Source organism: Brassica oleracea, chromosome C6 (assembly GCF_000695525.1).
Source record: "Brassica oleracea var. oleracea cultivar TO1000 chromosome C6, BOL, whole genome shotgun sequence".
Lineage (NCBI taxonomy): Eukaryota > Viridiplantae > Streptophyta > Magnoliopsida > Brassicales > Brassicaceae > Brassica > Brassica oleracea.
In genome coordinates, this window is record NC_027753.1 from 12,031,551 (window position 1) to 12,048,613 (window position 17,063).

At 34.1% G+C, this 17,063-nt stretch overlaps 2 protein-coding genes and 1 long non-coding RNA gene across 5 annotated transcripts; 2 read left to right on the top strand and 1 right to left on the bottom strand.

Moving 5' to 3' along the window:
* Positions 1-225: 225 nt before the first annotated feature.
* Positions 226-1,592, top strand: LOC106299675. Of its 3 annotated transcripts, none has more exons than XR_001261834.1 (5): positions 226-525; positions 741-841; positions 1,043-1,143; positions 1,227-1,328; positions 1,452-1,592. It is a non-coding gene; the product is annotated as an uncharacterized LOC106299675 (long non-coding RNA). The 3 variants fall into 3 exon arrangements; XR_001261835.1 differs by having other exon boundaries at positions 1,230-1,328; XR_001261833.1 differs by having other exon boundaries at positions 1,043-1,328.
* A 5,343-nt stretch (positions 1,593-6,935) lies between these two features.
* On the top strand, positions 6,936-9,020 carry LOC106297496 (IST1 homolog). Its single transcript, XM_013733724.1, is given in 8 exon segments — positions 6,936-7,064; positions 7,138-7,241; positions 7,332-7,341; positions 7,343-7,415; positions 7,418-7,488; positions 7,599-7,610; positions 7,612-7,740; positions 7,962-9,020. Coding segments are annotated over 8 exon segments (1,587 nt in total).
* A 1,028-nt stretch (positions 9,021-10,048) lies between these two features.
* LOC106299472 (pumilio homolog 9-like) lies at positions 10,049-12,711 on the bottom strand. The gene is made up of 5 exons (XM_013735561.1): positions 11,607-12,711; positions 10,959-11,121; positions 10,716-10,879; positions 10,382-10,631; positions 10,049-10,310 (listed from the first exon to the last, which is right to left on the bottom strand). Exons 1-5 carry the CDS (start codon positions 12,554-12,556, stop codon positions 10,206-10,208), a joined length of 1,632 nt encoding a protein of 543 aa, XP_013591015.1. The 5' UTR covers positions 12,557-12,711; the 3' UTR covers positions 10,049-10,205.
* Between the last annotated feature and the right edge of the window lie 4,352 nt (positions 12,712-17,063).

Consider the following 17,063-nt stretch of genomic DNA (forward strand, 5'->3'; position numbering starts at 1 on the left):
TCAAAACGAAAATTCAAGACTTACAAAATTGAAATATAACTCTTTTCAAATTTCAAATTCTAGACCCTAAGCATACCTTAAACCCCTAAATCAATAATGTATAATAGTAATCAATCAAATTTCAAAATTGTTTACCACCTATAAAAATGAAATAGGAAAAAAATTTAAGCTCCGAAAAGCATTGGATACTTCACCTAAACAGTTTATTCTTCTCCTACTCTTGTTTCCCTTTTCATTACGACTTTTTTCTCCGCTTAACACAATTCGCTTTTTGCTTCTTTCATTCTTAGCTTCAACTTATTTTCTTTCTAGCTTTTGTGGGTAACTTAGGGTTTATCTCGCCGTAGATCTGGGTTGGGGCTCATACCCAATGGTGGCTGGAGCGAAGGTTTGTGGAGCTCCAGACGGCATGAGATCTACAGTTATTCACCTTCCTTCTCATCTCTCCGTCGTCAGTCATGGGTTCGGTTTTGCAAAAAAGTCGAGATCTTCACCAGTTACTATCCCTTTCCGGAATCGATTCCCGTAAGAGAATAAATACCAATTTTCAGATTTAAAACTTTTCTAATTAAGTCAAGTTTCAGATTTAATGGTTATGGTTTCAATTTCTTTTTTTTTACTTACAGTTTTTTCTTTTCTTTTTATTATGAAAAGATGGACTCCCAGATTTTTGTAGAAGCTTCCGCTTTATTGCATTCCGTTTATATCTGATTCCATGGCTTTCTTCCTGTCTTGCACAGGAACAAGAGATATAGTAAAGAATTGTGGTCCTCGTGGAGTTAGCAGGTGGATATATCATCAGTATTTGCGAATTGAGCAATGATATCCTCTTCCTCATGCGGTACACACCTTTTCCTTTGTACCGTGAGTACGAACAGAAATCTCCTAATTCTAGGAGTTCAGTCTTATTTATTGTTTTACATATATATATGTGAAGTGTCGTTCTGATATATATGCTTTTCTAAGAAATCTCATGTTTTTCGGGCTCTTCTTTTAGCAATTTGTTCTAACTTCTAACTCATGTTGTAATTTTCTGTCACAGGCTGCAGTGCTAAAAGAGAAGTGTAAGATTGACTTGTGTGTTATGAGGATCACTGGCTCAAGCAAATCATAAGTCGATGAACTTGTTAGAGTTCTTTGTAGGTAAATTACTTTACTGCTTTTTCCTTACACAATCATCTTTTCTAGGGGAATCAACTTATCAAGATTGAGTTAACTTATGTAAGAAGAGGGAGAGTCAGCTGATGCTGATACAGCAAGCTGTTACTACGACTGGTTGCTGCTGCTACGAGGAATTCATGTGGTCACTACGACCCAGGAGATATCAGGTAAAGTGTTAGATATTTGCTTTAATTATTTTTCAATAAGAAGTTACAAATTTGTTCTTGTTGTGGTCCCCTGGTTTGTTTATCAGAAAAACTAGTTGGTAACGCTCTTTCCTGTGAATGCAGAATCTAAAGATCAGAGATCTCTAAAGAAAATCGTACAGACTTTTATGAAGGATGACGGTGGTGAGCAGTATCTACGTTTGCCAACGACGGTGGTGGTGGTGGTTACGGCCAAGACATATCACAAAATGTTTTTTTTTTGTCGTCAACAAACAGATTCATATAGACTATGTTTTAAGTTTAATTAATTTATTTTAATTTTATTGTATAACAAAATATTATTTCAAATAAAATTAATTGTTTGGTCTTTCATTTATTTTTTTAAATTATTATTTAGTTATTTTAATTATATTCTATTACAAAATACATAAAATTTTGTTTTGTATTTTTTTAAAAAAAAATAGTTATTGAATATCTATAAATTGTCACTTAAAAGATTGTTGCTATCAAAAAGTAATTTGTGGCAGAAATGACCACAAACACATTAGTTTCTATTTGTTGCTATGGCCACAAAAATGTTGTTTCTATTTGTTGCTATGGCCACAAAAATGTTATTGTGGCTATGTCATAGAAAGACATCCGCAGAATGCCACAAATAAGTGATAACAACAAGCTTGACGCTGCAAATTTTTTTTGTGGCTAACCGTAGCTATTGATCAAATAGCTACGAAAATTTGATTTTAGCTACAAATAATTTGGTGGCTATAAACAATGTTTTGTAGTGTTCAGTCGGTCTTGTTACAGTCTTCTTTGAGTTGAGCAATACAAGCCGAATTATCTTCAGACACTTTCTTTGGCTTTTTCTTGTTAATTATTCCACTTGCTTCTTATATGTGTTGACTCATTGATCTAAGCCTCGACATGCTTCAAGGAGCACAATAGTTTCTGCTGATTCGAAGAAGTCGCAACAAGATTTTGTTTCTAAGAACACTACGAAACCGTGGTTCCGCCAATTGTAAAAATAGAGTTGGTTTGCGATCGAAATTTTGAGGATAAGTATTCTGCATCTGCAAAACAGACCATACCAAACTCAGAGTTTCTAGGATAGATAAATCCTAAATCAAAACATACCTTAGAGAGAACGTATATATTCTCGACTCTGTTCTAATGTTGATGAAAGGAAAATAGTTCTATCTTGCAAATAAATTACTATCAGGATCTTTTGAAACAACTTCTCTTTTAATAGATATTTAAATTTTGGAGATATCTTAATACTTTTCTCTTATTAAATCTTTCATCCCCAAATTTTTCTTTATATACGGCTTGTTATAACTCTTCTATAGTTTTATAGAGTTCCCAGGAACATAATTTTAATATTACTAATCCTTGGGAGATTATTAAATATTGAGATGCAAGTCAAGTCTTTATGTCCTGCCAGACATATCAATATAATGCATCTATTATAATTTTCGTTTTCTCCACTGACCTTGTAACAAACCGTTTTTTTCATACTGCAAGGTCATTTTTCATTTCATTCTCTTGGAGAAATATACACTTTTTAGATGCTTGGACTTCTGGTCAAAGAACTTCTCGTTTTTCTTACGAGCTTTACATCGACTAGATTGCCTCATTTCACTTTTGGCCAATCAGTTCTTTCTACATTCATACACAGAGGTAGATTCATGATCCTCATTTATATAGCGAGCTTTTTTATTTATTGTCGACAATATATGTTATCTTTGGTTCCATTTTTTACGCGTAATGATATGGTTAATTGAGATCTCTTTATCATTATCAATGATTTACTCAGTTACCTAATTATGATATTAACCATATCAACGGTCTCTTAAGAAGATCCATCCTCTATTCATATATTTTCTCCTTTTCAAACATTCTTTTGAACCAAAGCAGTTTATCACATTTCTTACGTGCCATAGACTTATAAATCGTCCTTTCATGACATATTTTCTTATTGGAGCCTTTTCAGTTGGAATATGAGATTTCATGATTTCATCAAAAGATCTGGCAGTCATTTTGTAAAAAAGATTATCCTATGAAATATGAGTTCATGTTCATTTATATGAGGATATATAACTTTTCATGATAATCCCTTTCTAATATCACATTTATCAGCTGCTTATATGCTTCTAGTGTCCTTGCGAGCATATATATAATTATTCCATATACTTTATCCCTCTGGATTGTATATGTCTTTATTATATGCACAATTGCATGTTTGTACACGATTATAGAGATATTATTTCATCTTACTTGAAATTACTTTATCAAATTCATTTTCAAATGCGAACATAATTTTCTGAATCTTCCACTCACTTGGATTCTTTAATTCTCCCCCTCGAGATGTTGACACTTCAAGTTCATCTATCTCGTGTTGAATCTCACTTTAGAACCAATAACATATTATGTTACCCATTTTGAATTATGTTTTAAATCCTTTAGAGTGGGATCATGAATTGTCCGTTTAAAGAAATCACATCCAGTAGCCTTGTTTTATAATTCATCTCCAATGATGTTTTCTTTAAGACATGCTATAGCTGAAAAACTTCGGGCTTTTCAACATTTCACAATAATCTCGATAACATTATTGGAAATAGCTATATATTAGTAAAATTCAGGTTTACTACCATTTATACTTTTGCCATCTTTTTCTTATGCATGTTATTTCATCATAATCTCTTATATAGCCAATAATAGTTTTTGTATTACCAGATATTATACTTACGATTTCTAAAATAATACTTTGAGAGAAGAGAGATATTTGTTACCTTTAATAACCATGTACGATAAAGCATTATCTACCCAATATATATATCTCCATCCTGAATCACAAAATCTTCTTCAGGAAGATAATTCTCATGTTACATCGATATTTTCATTTTATTTTCTGGATAAACCTGAAAATCTGAAATATCAAGATGAATATTATTATTTAAGCCATGGAAAGATAGTCCTAGTTCATAAGAGGTGAAGTTTATTTCACTTATTTTCTCTCTTTTTTTTTATTCTTAATACAGATCGCTAAATATTTTTGCGTACGAAAAATACGTACTAAATGTTCCTTCTTGTCGTATAGATAACAAACCTTTTGTGTTTGCCTTTGATCACCTGGCAACTTTCATTTTCGTGAAAGTTCTAATTATTTCTTTCATCATAGGGACGAAATCTTTTTTCTAATCCACTTCCACGACCACGATAGCGGTTTTTGTCGCATCCACACCCTCGTTCTTTCCTAGTAGGACGAACATGATAGTTTGTTATCATGAGTTCATTTTTTTTGTTCAGTTTACACATAGGATTTACATCAACTCCAAAAAAATTTTGTGAATCCTTTCTTTCAAGGATTTAATTACTCAAAGATCTCCAGGAACGTTTTTCATGATACATCTCATCTTATAAACCATCATTGAAGTAGTGTAAATTATCATGGCTTTAACTTTTTCTCATCCGATAGATTTTTCAACTCATCGATGATTTATAAAAGCTCATTTTTTTCTTTGGTGCATCTTTGCACACCTACTGCCGAAGTCATATAATTATTCTCAGTAATATCAAGGGCAGTAATTTCGAGCTTTGTCAAATTCGACTTGATAACCGTATTCGTTGAATAGTAATATAAAATATAATAAAGATAGAAATTGAAATGCATAATTAAAATGCATAAATTAAAGGCATAATTTAGATGCAAAATTAAAGAGCATAAATAAAATCGGAGGCTTGGCCGACCACATGATTCGAGGAGACATAGTCTACTATATTGATCTTTTTATTCAAGGAGGCAAAGCCTTCCATATGGTCCGAGGAGACATATTATACCATTTTGGCCATTTTTTATTTACGGAAGCAAAACCTACCACATGATCATTTTTTAATTCATGGAGGCAAAGGTACATGTCCTTTTTAGATTTATTATGGAGGCAAATGCTACCATATGACCCTTTGATCGTGAATGCATAGTCTACCATAATTATCAGTTGGGGAAGGAAACACCTATCATCCAGAAAAATAAACGGAGAAAGCCTAGCCTATCACTCCGAAATAATAATAAAATTAAAATAAATTGAGTATATTGAAATACATTAACTAAACCTCATCTCACCTTACTGGTTTAAGGGCGTTCACGCTGATAACGTGCTGTAAAATATAAAGAGATTAGCTATATAATATATGAACAAAAACTTTAGTGTAAAGAAGAAGATCAGAAGTGTGTGTGTGCAAGAGAGTAAAAGAGTGAAGTTAATTATATTCACTTTGTGCATCCTCTTACAAGTATATTTATAGTAGTGGGAGTCGGTGGGTTTGCTGACTTGAAACATATTATAATTATATAAGATAGATAATCATCAATCATTTTTTTTGTCGACAATCTTTCATTGATTGAAGCCCAAAGGCTTGAAGTACATAATTTGGATCAGATTTAATTTATACGAGGCCCATGAAATTTCAAGAATTCACACAAAATTGAAGAAAGCAATAAGATTATGTATTCCACTCGCCGACCATCCTTGCTTCTCATCACACATGGTCAACTACGTGTCTTTCTTGCATGTTGCAGCGACACTACCTTCGTGAGCAACATGGTGTCCAGAGTCGTTTCTTGAATCTTCTCTGATTGCAAGTCTTTTCGCCTCTAATCTGAAGCTAAACCGACACCAAATAGATAGCATATCTTCCATTGCCAACCACCAGCTTTAAACATCCATCCTCTGCTAGCGAAAGAAACGCGTCGCCGTCTCCGATAAAGGAGCATGCTGGAGATCTTATCTTTCCATATCTTTCCACTAAGGATTACAGCTGAAGCTAACGCGAAGTTACCCTACTCAGCTTAGAAGATTACGGCGAAGGAGATAGCTCAAGTATAATAGCTTATCCCACATAGTTGTCATCTAGAAGCTGATTTGGAATCAGGACTTTATTAAATTCAAACTTAAGTGAATCAAAATAAGAAACTTAAAGATCAGGTTTGATCAAGATTGAACGCACAACAAAAGAAATCGCTAAAGTGAAAATACAATCTGATAGAGGGAACCAAAGAGTCGATCTGATGATCGAATATACTATAAACAAACAAAATATATCTGGAACCCTCTGAAAGATGGATGTTTGTTAAGAGGGTCGAGACCTTTTTCTACATACTATCGTCTAACAATTTTTGTTAAATTTTTGAAGAAACCCAATTTTTATGGCTTAGTCCAAACAGAAGTTTTGGCAAATTAAGTCCAATAAGAGTAGGTCCAATACTGAGCCAATTTGACAGACGTGTTTCACTTGATAGGGGTCAAAACTCTGACCAAAACGTAGCGTTTTATCAGTAGATTATTTTCTTGGGAAAGAAAAATCCTTCGCTGAGAAGCAAGCAAAATCTTTCTTTTTTTTTGCAACCAATCTTCTCCGTTTTTACTTGCCATGTGTCCCTCTCTTAGTAATCAATCATTGTAAAAGAGTGATAGGTTCATGTCGATGCTTCAATAAAACATTCAAAGCTGTAAAATGGTAACTTTCAATCTGGAAAACGAAAGAAGATTCTCTGTGGATTAGTTTGTAATTGGATTTGTGTACTAATGACGACTCTTACCTATACACAGAAAAATGTTGCTAAAGTTATTGATCCCTCGGATAAAGCTAATCCAGAACAGAAGAGAAGCGAAGATTAAACAAATGCGCCGCGAAATTGCAAAGCTTCTCGAGACTGGTCAAGAAGCAACTACTCGAATTCGTGTAATGATTATTGATTTTAGATAATATGTCTGTGTTGGGAACTTTGTCTAAATGTGTTAATGTTTCCAATTAGGTTGAAAATATTATAAGGGAAGAGAAGATGATGGCTGCTCAAGAGATCCTTGAGCTCTTCTGTGAGCTCATTGCTGTTGGTCTTCCTATTATTGAGGCTCAAAGGTTTATCACTCTCTCTTGAGAACTTCAGCTTCCTCTTTGTCTTGTGTTTCTGAGTTTTCTGTTCTGAATCCTTGCTATTTGTTTTTGTAGGGAATGTCCTCGATTTAGATCTAAAAGAAGCTATCTCAAGTGTATATTTCGCTGCGCCAAGGTGCTCTGACTTGACAGAGCTGCAGTAGGTTCATATGGAAAGGAATTCGTTGCAGCTGCATCCGAGCTCAAGCCCGATTCTGGTGTCAACCGTAAGGTAAAATCTGTAACTAAGAACTAAACTAGTATTCTTGAATTAATTATCATGTGTAGAAACAAGAAAATTGTTCTGTGTTTCTGATATTTTTCCAAATCATTTTTTTACAGTTGGTGGAGCTGCCTGTTTGTGCATGCATATTCCCCATAATCTAAACTGAAACTTCTCAAGGAAATTGCACAAGAACATCAACTTCATTGGGACCCTGCTTCTACAGAAACTGATCTCTTCAAATCGCATGAAGATCTTATTGTCAGTATTTCTCCTCTCTTTTCCTATCTCTTTTCTGCCTACATATATCTGGTCTGCTTTGGATCATATAAGGTGCTTTATTCGTAGTTAAACACAGAGTATGATGTTCAATGTATAAACCATTGTTTTTGTTTTCTCTTCAAATATTTGCTGCCTTTAGTCTTTTTTTTTGCCTCGATCTCTTTGTATGTTCCTAAATTGTATGTATACCTTCTTTACAGGATGGACCAAAGCAATTTGGTGGGGGCTCTAAGTTGCCTTTATGGGAGGAACAAGATAAAGGGCCACGTTTGACAATGCTACCTCTTTCACGTCCAGAGGAACCATCTGATTCTGAATCCGAGTATGAAAGTTTGGAATTTCCTGAGATTCTCAATGTCTTGTTGCGGCCGACTCCTGGCGCTACCCCTGAAAATGCACCGGAGGCTGTGAAACCTGCCACATATGAACATACCTCTCCTGACATGCCCTTTGATTCAGAAAATGCAGGAGACGAAAAGTTGGCTTTCATAAGAGATGAACATCCTGCAATATCAAGTACCACTGTCGTGGAAGTCCAACAATCTTCACCCTTTGTTTCTTCACAGTATGTGACGGAATCTGAGAAACGGGACAGTTGTTCTCCACCATCTGCATGTGTAGTAGGACCCTTATCTACAGAAGAGAGTGGTGCTTCAAGGGATCTTCCAAGGAAAATATCCGATATGGACTTGCAGGATGTCCTAACAGCTGCTCAAGCTGCCGCTGACTCAGCAGACCGTGCAGCAGCAGCAGCTCGTTCAGCTGCAAGTCTTGCGCAACTCAGGATCAGTGAGCTCACCAATAAGACAGCCGACCAGTATCCAGAAAGTCCGACCGAGAACCCTTTCCATTCAAACCAACCACTACATACAAGGGAAAACCCGCAATTTGATCATCAGAATTCTTCTGCCAGCAACTATGGAGATCTTACAGACTTCCAAATGAGTGACTCTTCAGCATTTTTCAGTCATGAGCAGAACAACCACCAAGCAGAGAGACTCCCTTCAATTGAAAACACACAGTTTGATCATCAGAACTCATCAGTCAGCTGCTATGGCGATCTTTCAGAGCTACAAAGACCAGAGACCTCATCGTTTGAGAGACGCAGCCCTGACCAGGACCACCAGCAGATGAGACTACCTTCCATGGAAGACGATCCCTATTACTCATACCCTAATCTCTTCACATCGCAGAATCCTGACTGCTCACTTGGCTCTCCTTCATTTTCAGACAAAGCAGAATCTGCCCATGGTTCTTAATTCTTAACTTACCTGAGAATGTTATTATAAAGCTTGGTGTTTTTCGGTTTGTTTCATTTCTGCTTGTGGAACAAAGAGCTCAATGAACAGCTTTTTCTTCCTTTTTATTCAGAGGATGATATGTTTAGTTTATAGAAAACAGTAAATTATATTCAAATATAGGTGACTTGGTCTGCTCAAAAAATGAATTAGGAACGCTGATGTCTAGAAGTCCACCACAACGGGGTATTAAGGCAGTTTCTGAATATTAAAAATCAAAAAGAACTGAAAACAGTGCGAGAAGGATACTAATTGTTTTTGCATAGATTTCCAAAAAAAAATAAAGATAAATTTCTTACATATGTTGGTTTCTTATTGGTTTATACTAATTTTATGATTTAATTATTAACTAAATTACATAAAACTATTAATATTAAACTTGTGACGTATTGTCTAAAAAAAAACTTGTGAGGTATTCTTGGGAACATACCCACCATGGCAAGGCAGCGTTCTAAGATTGACATTCGCATTTTCTCTACAAGCGCACAAACACCAAAAGCAAAGTCAAACTGCCAATGTATGGACATTAATATGTATTGAAACATGTGAGTGAACATCAAATGTAAGTGAACTGTTACAAACAAATAGGAAAAAAAAAAGATAATTTAACAATGAAGAAGATTAGAAAAGAAAACATTTCACCTGAGAAAAATGCATCGTCTGATTTCTTTCTTATTTAGAATAAAAGAAGTAATATTGTTGGAAGAATCAAAGTCATGTGACATGTATACAGTGACTGGAACTTTCCAAATAGTAATATATATCAACACTAATGCACGTTAGTAAAAAGAATTGTGAATGGTGTATAATTGAGAGCATCTAAAGTCTTCTACCATTAAGAAACATATTAGTATGCATAACAAAACAAGAAGCAGTGTGGCCTTTAAAGTTATATATATAGATGATAGACCAACGGCTTAAAACAACACACAAAGTTTGTTGTCACTTCAAAAAAAAAGGAACCGACAGCAAAAGAGAGCAGCGTCTATTTAAAGGCCTAATCCGATCTTGAAACACAAAACAACAACATTTTTTGTTACTACTTAATCAGCAGAGTCACTTCTTCAAAAGCAAAAGGGGAAGTAGTGTCTTTTCAAAAGGCCTAATCCGATCTCAAACACACAAAAACAACAACATCCTTGCTGATCAGCTCTTCAAGATGGTCTTGGAGAATATCTTCTTGCAATAAGGACTAAACTTCAGTTTCCCATACCTATGCACTTTCTCCACCAAGCTCGCACGAACAGGACCCTGTTTCATCAACCCATGTCAGTTTATGTTTTTTCTTAAAAGCTTTTATTCTAATTTGATTTTGAACTGACCTTGGTTACTGAGAGAGCAGTTTGAATAACGTAGTTTCCAAAAGGGTCATGCAGGAGATGTTCAAAGTTTGGAACAGAGAGAAGCTCACGGACAATCTCAGCTCTAGCCTCTGGATATATCCTAAGGCATTTCTCCATCACATGGCTACTGAATTTCTGAGTCGCTAGCTCCGCGTAATGCATTCTAAACTGAATCAGTAACTTCGATGCAGATACTTTTTGCTCTATTAGATACTGCACTACATAGTTCCTGGAACGATATTTGCATAAACCAACCATAAGCAGAGTTTTCATCACACAAACCAAGTCAGTATTGGGTAAAGATTTGTTTTACCCAAAAGGATCCTGAGAAAGGTGAAGTGAGTTCCTGGATATCTCATTGACGAGCCTCTCACGTTGCTCTCCAACAGAGTTTGAGACGCAGCATTGAAGCACACAGCATCCGTGGCGATGAGTTGCTATCTCAGCGCAGTACTTGGTAGCAGCTTCCAAAACAAACTGACACCAAATTTTTCACATAAGTTTTTTGAGCAAGAGAGCTTTAAGTAAGAAATAAAAGATGGAGATTAATTCAAACCTTGGTGTCGCTAGGACCTAGAGTAGTCAAGCAAGTTTGAATCACATGGTTCCCATTTAAATCTTTAACAAGGGAGAGAAACCCTGGTTTGAGACCTGACTTCACCATCCCAATCTGCTGTTTTGTTTTCACAGTTTCGATCATCTTCTGAACAACCCGTGTCCTGTTTTGTTCAAAAAAATAGCATTAACCACAGCTCAAACACAGAAACAGCTGATTTGTAGGCTTTTTGGCTAAAGGTCTCAGCTTTATTTTATAGCTTCCTATTGTTTGCAGTTTTGGCTTGTCCCAAAACAGCAAAGTAAAAAAAATATATAAAATATAATTCATCCTGTTCTACTAAATGTTGCATTCTTTTATTGATAGCGATGGCTGAACCTTATACCAAACTTTGCACATATTTCAAAAAAATTCCCTAAATAGTAAGAAATTTCCACTTTTTCGAAAAACATGAACGATTACATCCTAATCAACAAAAGATGAAATGTCTCTCTTATCTCTAATGAAAACTCGTGGGTTATCATAATATTTTAATTTGTTGACTAAGTTATTAAAGTAAAGAACTTGAAACAAAATAGCTATGTTTCTTGTTACCAGATTAGCAACAGAAAATGTAAAGTTGATTGAAAGAAAAATCAAAAAGGTTACCCATAATTGTTGAGACAGATTTTGAGAAGCTCCGTTGGTCTTGAGGTCAAAACACTCACCATCATCGTTCTCTGTTCCTCATCGCAGGCGTCTAAGAGCTTCTGAACCAAGTAATTCCCGAAGGGATCCATGGAAAGTTCAACCACGTGGCTGATGATTTCGAGGAATAGAGCGTCAACAAACAGTCCTTCATCGACCAGCTTCTGGAGAAAACGACAACCGATCTGATCTTTGCCCATCAAGTTGACAGATCCGTAGATGTTAACCATGGAGGCAAGATCCAGAGGCAAATCACTTCTCATCTTCCCATATGAGCCTTGGCGTAACAGAGAAGCCCTGTTTCTTCCTCCTCCAAGAGAGACGGCTCTGAGACTATCATGCGGAGAAACCCTATTTCTCTCAAACATCAACGAACTATGAAACGCATCGTTTCCAAGACAAGGAGATGAACGCTTGATGGGTCGGTTCATATGTTCCAAGAGAGCGTCTCTTTGGTTCTTAAGAGCCATCATCTCTCTCAGTCCGTTAGGGTAAAAGGAGTCTTGAAGGCCAAGGAAACTAAGATCTGCCGGAGAGACTCCATGAGAGGAGGTGGTGTTTCGCAGAAAAGCTTGGGGAGGAGAGTAATCGCCACGAAACCGTGAAGCTCCTCCATCCGGAAACTCAGGGAGAGTTCTTCGAGACCCAAAATCAGCCGGGTCGACCCGTATCGATCCGGGTCTGCTCCAAATACTCATGTCGCAAGAGATACCCATTCCGTTGAGCTTTTTACACAAACCCATCACATCATCATCGCTCTTCGTGTCCACCTTGTCGTAACTCTTGAGAAATGGGTTTGTGTCGGGACTCTGTTGAAACCCACCAAAGTCACGAGGAGGAGGAAGGCGACGATCCGAAGCTCGTCCTCTGCTAAAAGCTCCATCGAAACCCATATAGTTTTCTTCAAACATGGTCGTCGATATAAGCGAAGAGAAAAAGCGATTTCAGAGAGGTAGAGGATGAAGAAGAAAATGGAGAGAGAAAAGAGAGAGTAAAACAAGAGTGGACAATACGGAGAGAGAGGTCAGGTTGGTGATATATAACAGAAAATGGTATGGGGAGAGAGAGAATGTTGTGCTCTGAGAGAGAGAGAGAGAACGTACGGAGACCCTCCCTTCCTCCCTCCCGTCCAAGGCTGGTTTGTCTCTTTTGTAGTTTTTCACTCTCTCACTTACTCTCCTCTCGCCATTAATACGCTGCAGCGCATACCCTTTTGCTTTTCCTACGTACTATCTGCGGCACAAATATTTTAATTATATTGCAATTTTGTCCCCCATTTTTGCTCTTCTTTAGTTTCACGTGTGACCTTCTTTTACTTTTCTTTTTTACTTTTTCGAATGAATTAGCTAAATATATGTGATTTATCTAGTAAGTGTATATGAAATTGATAAAATTGCAAAAATGGTAACTGACTAATGGTGAACCCGTGAAATGACAGGGTTAGTCATTATCTATATACTCCCTCCTTATTAGATTTTGATTTTGTAATTTTGTCTCCCATTTTTAGTCTTTTTCAGTTTCAAGTATGATGTTCTTTTATTATTATTTTGACACTTTTTAGGAGTGAATTAGGTAAACATACATGAATATTGATTGAAATTGGATATGAAACAGGTAAAATTGCAAAAATGGTAATTGACTGATGGTGAAATGACTAGTTAGTCATTGTCCATGTATACATATCGTCTATTTAATATGACAATACAACTTAAGAAGTGCATTAAGCTAACGACATTATCATTTGATTTCTGCTATGTAGAATCTCTGTAGGTTGACAAGAAAAAAAAATCGTTGTAGACATTTCATATAGAAACTAGCTAGAGATGTGCGTCTTGCGCGGAGTTAAATTGTATTGACAATAATATATAATACAGTTTTCATATATGTAGATATAATTTGTATAAAATAGTTTATTCATTTGTTTGTAATAAACTTAATTTCTTGAATATAAATAATTAATGAATATACGCATTTAGTTTGTAATATTAAAACTTGTAGTAATTAAAGCTCTTGGTATAATCATATAAGTATAGATTTTTTTAAAAAAAATATTGTCTTGGATTATTCCTTTTATTTTAGATGAAACGTATTTGGTCTGATTAATTGATCTAGATAATGGGTTGAGAATCTTTTTCTAGGATGAAAATATTTACTCTAGCATTTACAAAAACCATCTCTACAAAATATTGTTTCATCAGATAAAAATTTTTTTTTTTTGAAAAAAAAGTTTCATCAGATAAATTCGATCTTAACCTTAATCCTCCACATGGATTTGAAAGGTTTCAACTCAGAAATGAGGTTCATCGCAGCCATTGAAATCTAGAACTTTAAAAAACACGAATACATTTGCATTGTGTAGTGAATGACTTCAAAGCTATAGGTGTTATATAGGCTGTAGAAATGGTATGGTAGAAGATTTTTTTTGAACATTGGTATGGTACAGAAGATAGGGCGAATATTTATCATCATTAAGACGTAGATTTAGCTTGGTAGTCACTCCATAACATATTCACAAATTTAGGGATTTGACCAAAATTGTGGAAAAAATAGTTGTAATTGACATAATAAAGGATTTGCCTTGTTCGCAAAGTATATCACAATTGATTAATATATCATTGATTTACATCTCCAAAAATGAAAAAAAAAACTATAGTAACTAAATGTATAGGACAAATGATGAGGAAATATTCATTCTTAAATGGAGAAGATGGAGAAGTGAGTATAACTTATGACCATGTATTAAGAATAAAGAACGAACTGGTTTTGATTTAAATGATTTATAGGGAATGGTATTTGTCAAGGTTTGCTGAAGATGAAAAAGTATAACTGTCACAAAGATCCCTATCTCCTAAAGGCTAAAACTATTACGCCAAATGTGGCTAAAGTCTTGTGGCTAACATAAATGTTTTAATGTTTTTATCTGAAACCAACAACACATCGTATGTTTTTTAACGTTTCGATAAGTCTTTGTATATTATTGGATTTTTTTTTTGAAAGATTATATTATTGGATTATTAAGTGGAAAATTTAAGACTCGATAACCGGTTGCCAAATCTCTTTCTTATTAATCAAGAAGCAATTAAAAAAAAACCTTTAAAGTGTAAGTTAGTTACAAGGATGCTATGCTGAGATGGCATCACTATAATCACTCTCAGCCATTATAATAAATTCTTCTTGGTTCACTTGAGAAATTACCTCATATGCCATTACCATTCAAAACTATAGTTGTAGTGATATTTTATGTTCTCATCAAAATAATAATCAAAAGAGTTATAACAGAAGAGATCTTTGTAATGGCTTAACTGATTTCTCTATTTTCTTCTGCAAATAGAAGTGACATGTACATAAGAGTTTAGAATAAAAGCACCCATTGTAATCAGAGAAGAACATTAAACCATTTCTTTTGTCGTTATCCACTTTCGCACTATATCTTTTTGGCGTTCTCCACTTTCGTATATGAATAACTTTTTTTTTCTCACAAAACCATTAGTTTAATGAGGAACACTAAAGCAATTGGTTTAATGAAGAACATTAAACCAATTCTCAGATCATTTAAACTATTTAGTTCTCTTTTAGTGAATACCATTTCACAGTTTGTCGGGATAATACTTCAATATTACAAAATACACGTATATATATTTCCTATTTACGTTTTAATGAAAAATGTAATAGTACTTTTACAAATTTAGGGATGAGCGTTCAGATATCCATTCGAGTTCGGTTCAGATCTATTCGAATTTCAGGTTTTTAGGGTTAAAATTTCAGTAATGTGTGAATATTTATTAATTTTGGTTTGAGTTTGATTTAGTTCTTTGCGAGTTCGGATAACACGTTTAAATTATTTTAAAAAAATTTAACTTCATAAAGAAATTTTAAAATAAAAATAATATATTACATATAAATTGGCTTAGCTTGATTATTTGAATAGAGAATCAATTAGATAGTTTAAGTATTTTTAGTGTTACACGTATTGTTTGGCTATTTGAAATATTTACTATTGACTATTTGTATATAGTTTCAAATATTATGGACAACCTCGAAATCTCCTATATATTTAGATATTTTATATAATAAATGTAAAAGTAATTAATATATTTAAATATAAAAATCTATTTTGGATACATTCGACCACTCAAAATTCTTCAGTTCGGCTGTCTAAATACCAAATTTTTAAATCCATTCAAATATTTAACCAATTTCGAATCGGATTTGGTTCAGATTTTCAGATTCAGATTTTTTGTCAAACTCTATATAAATTAATGCATAAAAATCAAACTATCCAAAAAATGTAAATTTTATTATCACCAAAATTTCATCACACTCAAACCGTGGATCACTACCTAGTATTACTTTAAAGTTCTAGTGTTGCATAGCAAGTCGTTATATACTAAATATCATCTATAATAGATTGGTTGAATACAGTGACAAGTTTAGTAATTAGTCTAGTAAAGTTAGCATAATTAAATAAGTAAGCTGAGGAGCATCGTGGGCTTGCCACCTCATCAGGTTATTTTTCTAAAATGTTTCTTTATTAATAAGCAAGAGATCTTCGATGAATTTCTATGATACATTTAATGTGTGTAACTATTTTGTATGTAATATGTGTGTAGTTACCATCTATATATATTCTTCAACCGCAGAAAAAAGACATTCAAGCTTAATTTTTTTTTCCAGTTTTGCAAACTGTTCACGGGAACAAAACAAAGCTGAATTTTTGTTGCTTTTTAAAAAACAAGGCAAGTCGTATACAACGACATTAAATGGTCCAATGTTGCTATTTCTCGCTGTGTTAATATTTTTTTCTTGTTATACAAAATATATCAATTTAATAGTTTAATGCAATTTTGAACTTAATATTAGTTACAAACGCTTTGATTCTATGAATAATTTTATTTATTTCAAATATTATTGTTTGAATATATGTAATTAATAAAACAAAAATACATTTCAATTATTTTCTTTATTTATTTAAGTAAAAGTGATGCTCTTTACGAAATTAAGAAAATATTAATTATTTTCTGACACGTAGATATGAGAAACAGATTTTGTAGTGCATTTTACAGTGTAGATTCCATAGTGCCACGAATGTTGGAATAACGAGAATTATGAAATATTAACAGTGACCAATTACCAAAGAAGACAATAACTAATTATCTAATTGCAGTCTTTGCTTTTCCTACTATCTGCGGCACAAATATTATAACTATATTGCAATTTTGTCCCCCATTTTTGCTTTTTTTTTTAGTTTCAAGTATAACGTTCTTTACTATTATTTTTTACATTTTTTGAGTGAATTAGCTAAATAGTAGTGACCGGTCCGTACTACGTACGGAAAAAAATCTTATTTTTTTAGAAACTTAGCATCAATTTTAAACATGAATTAATATTACATTTTGGGTTAAAGTTATACTTAATACC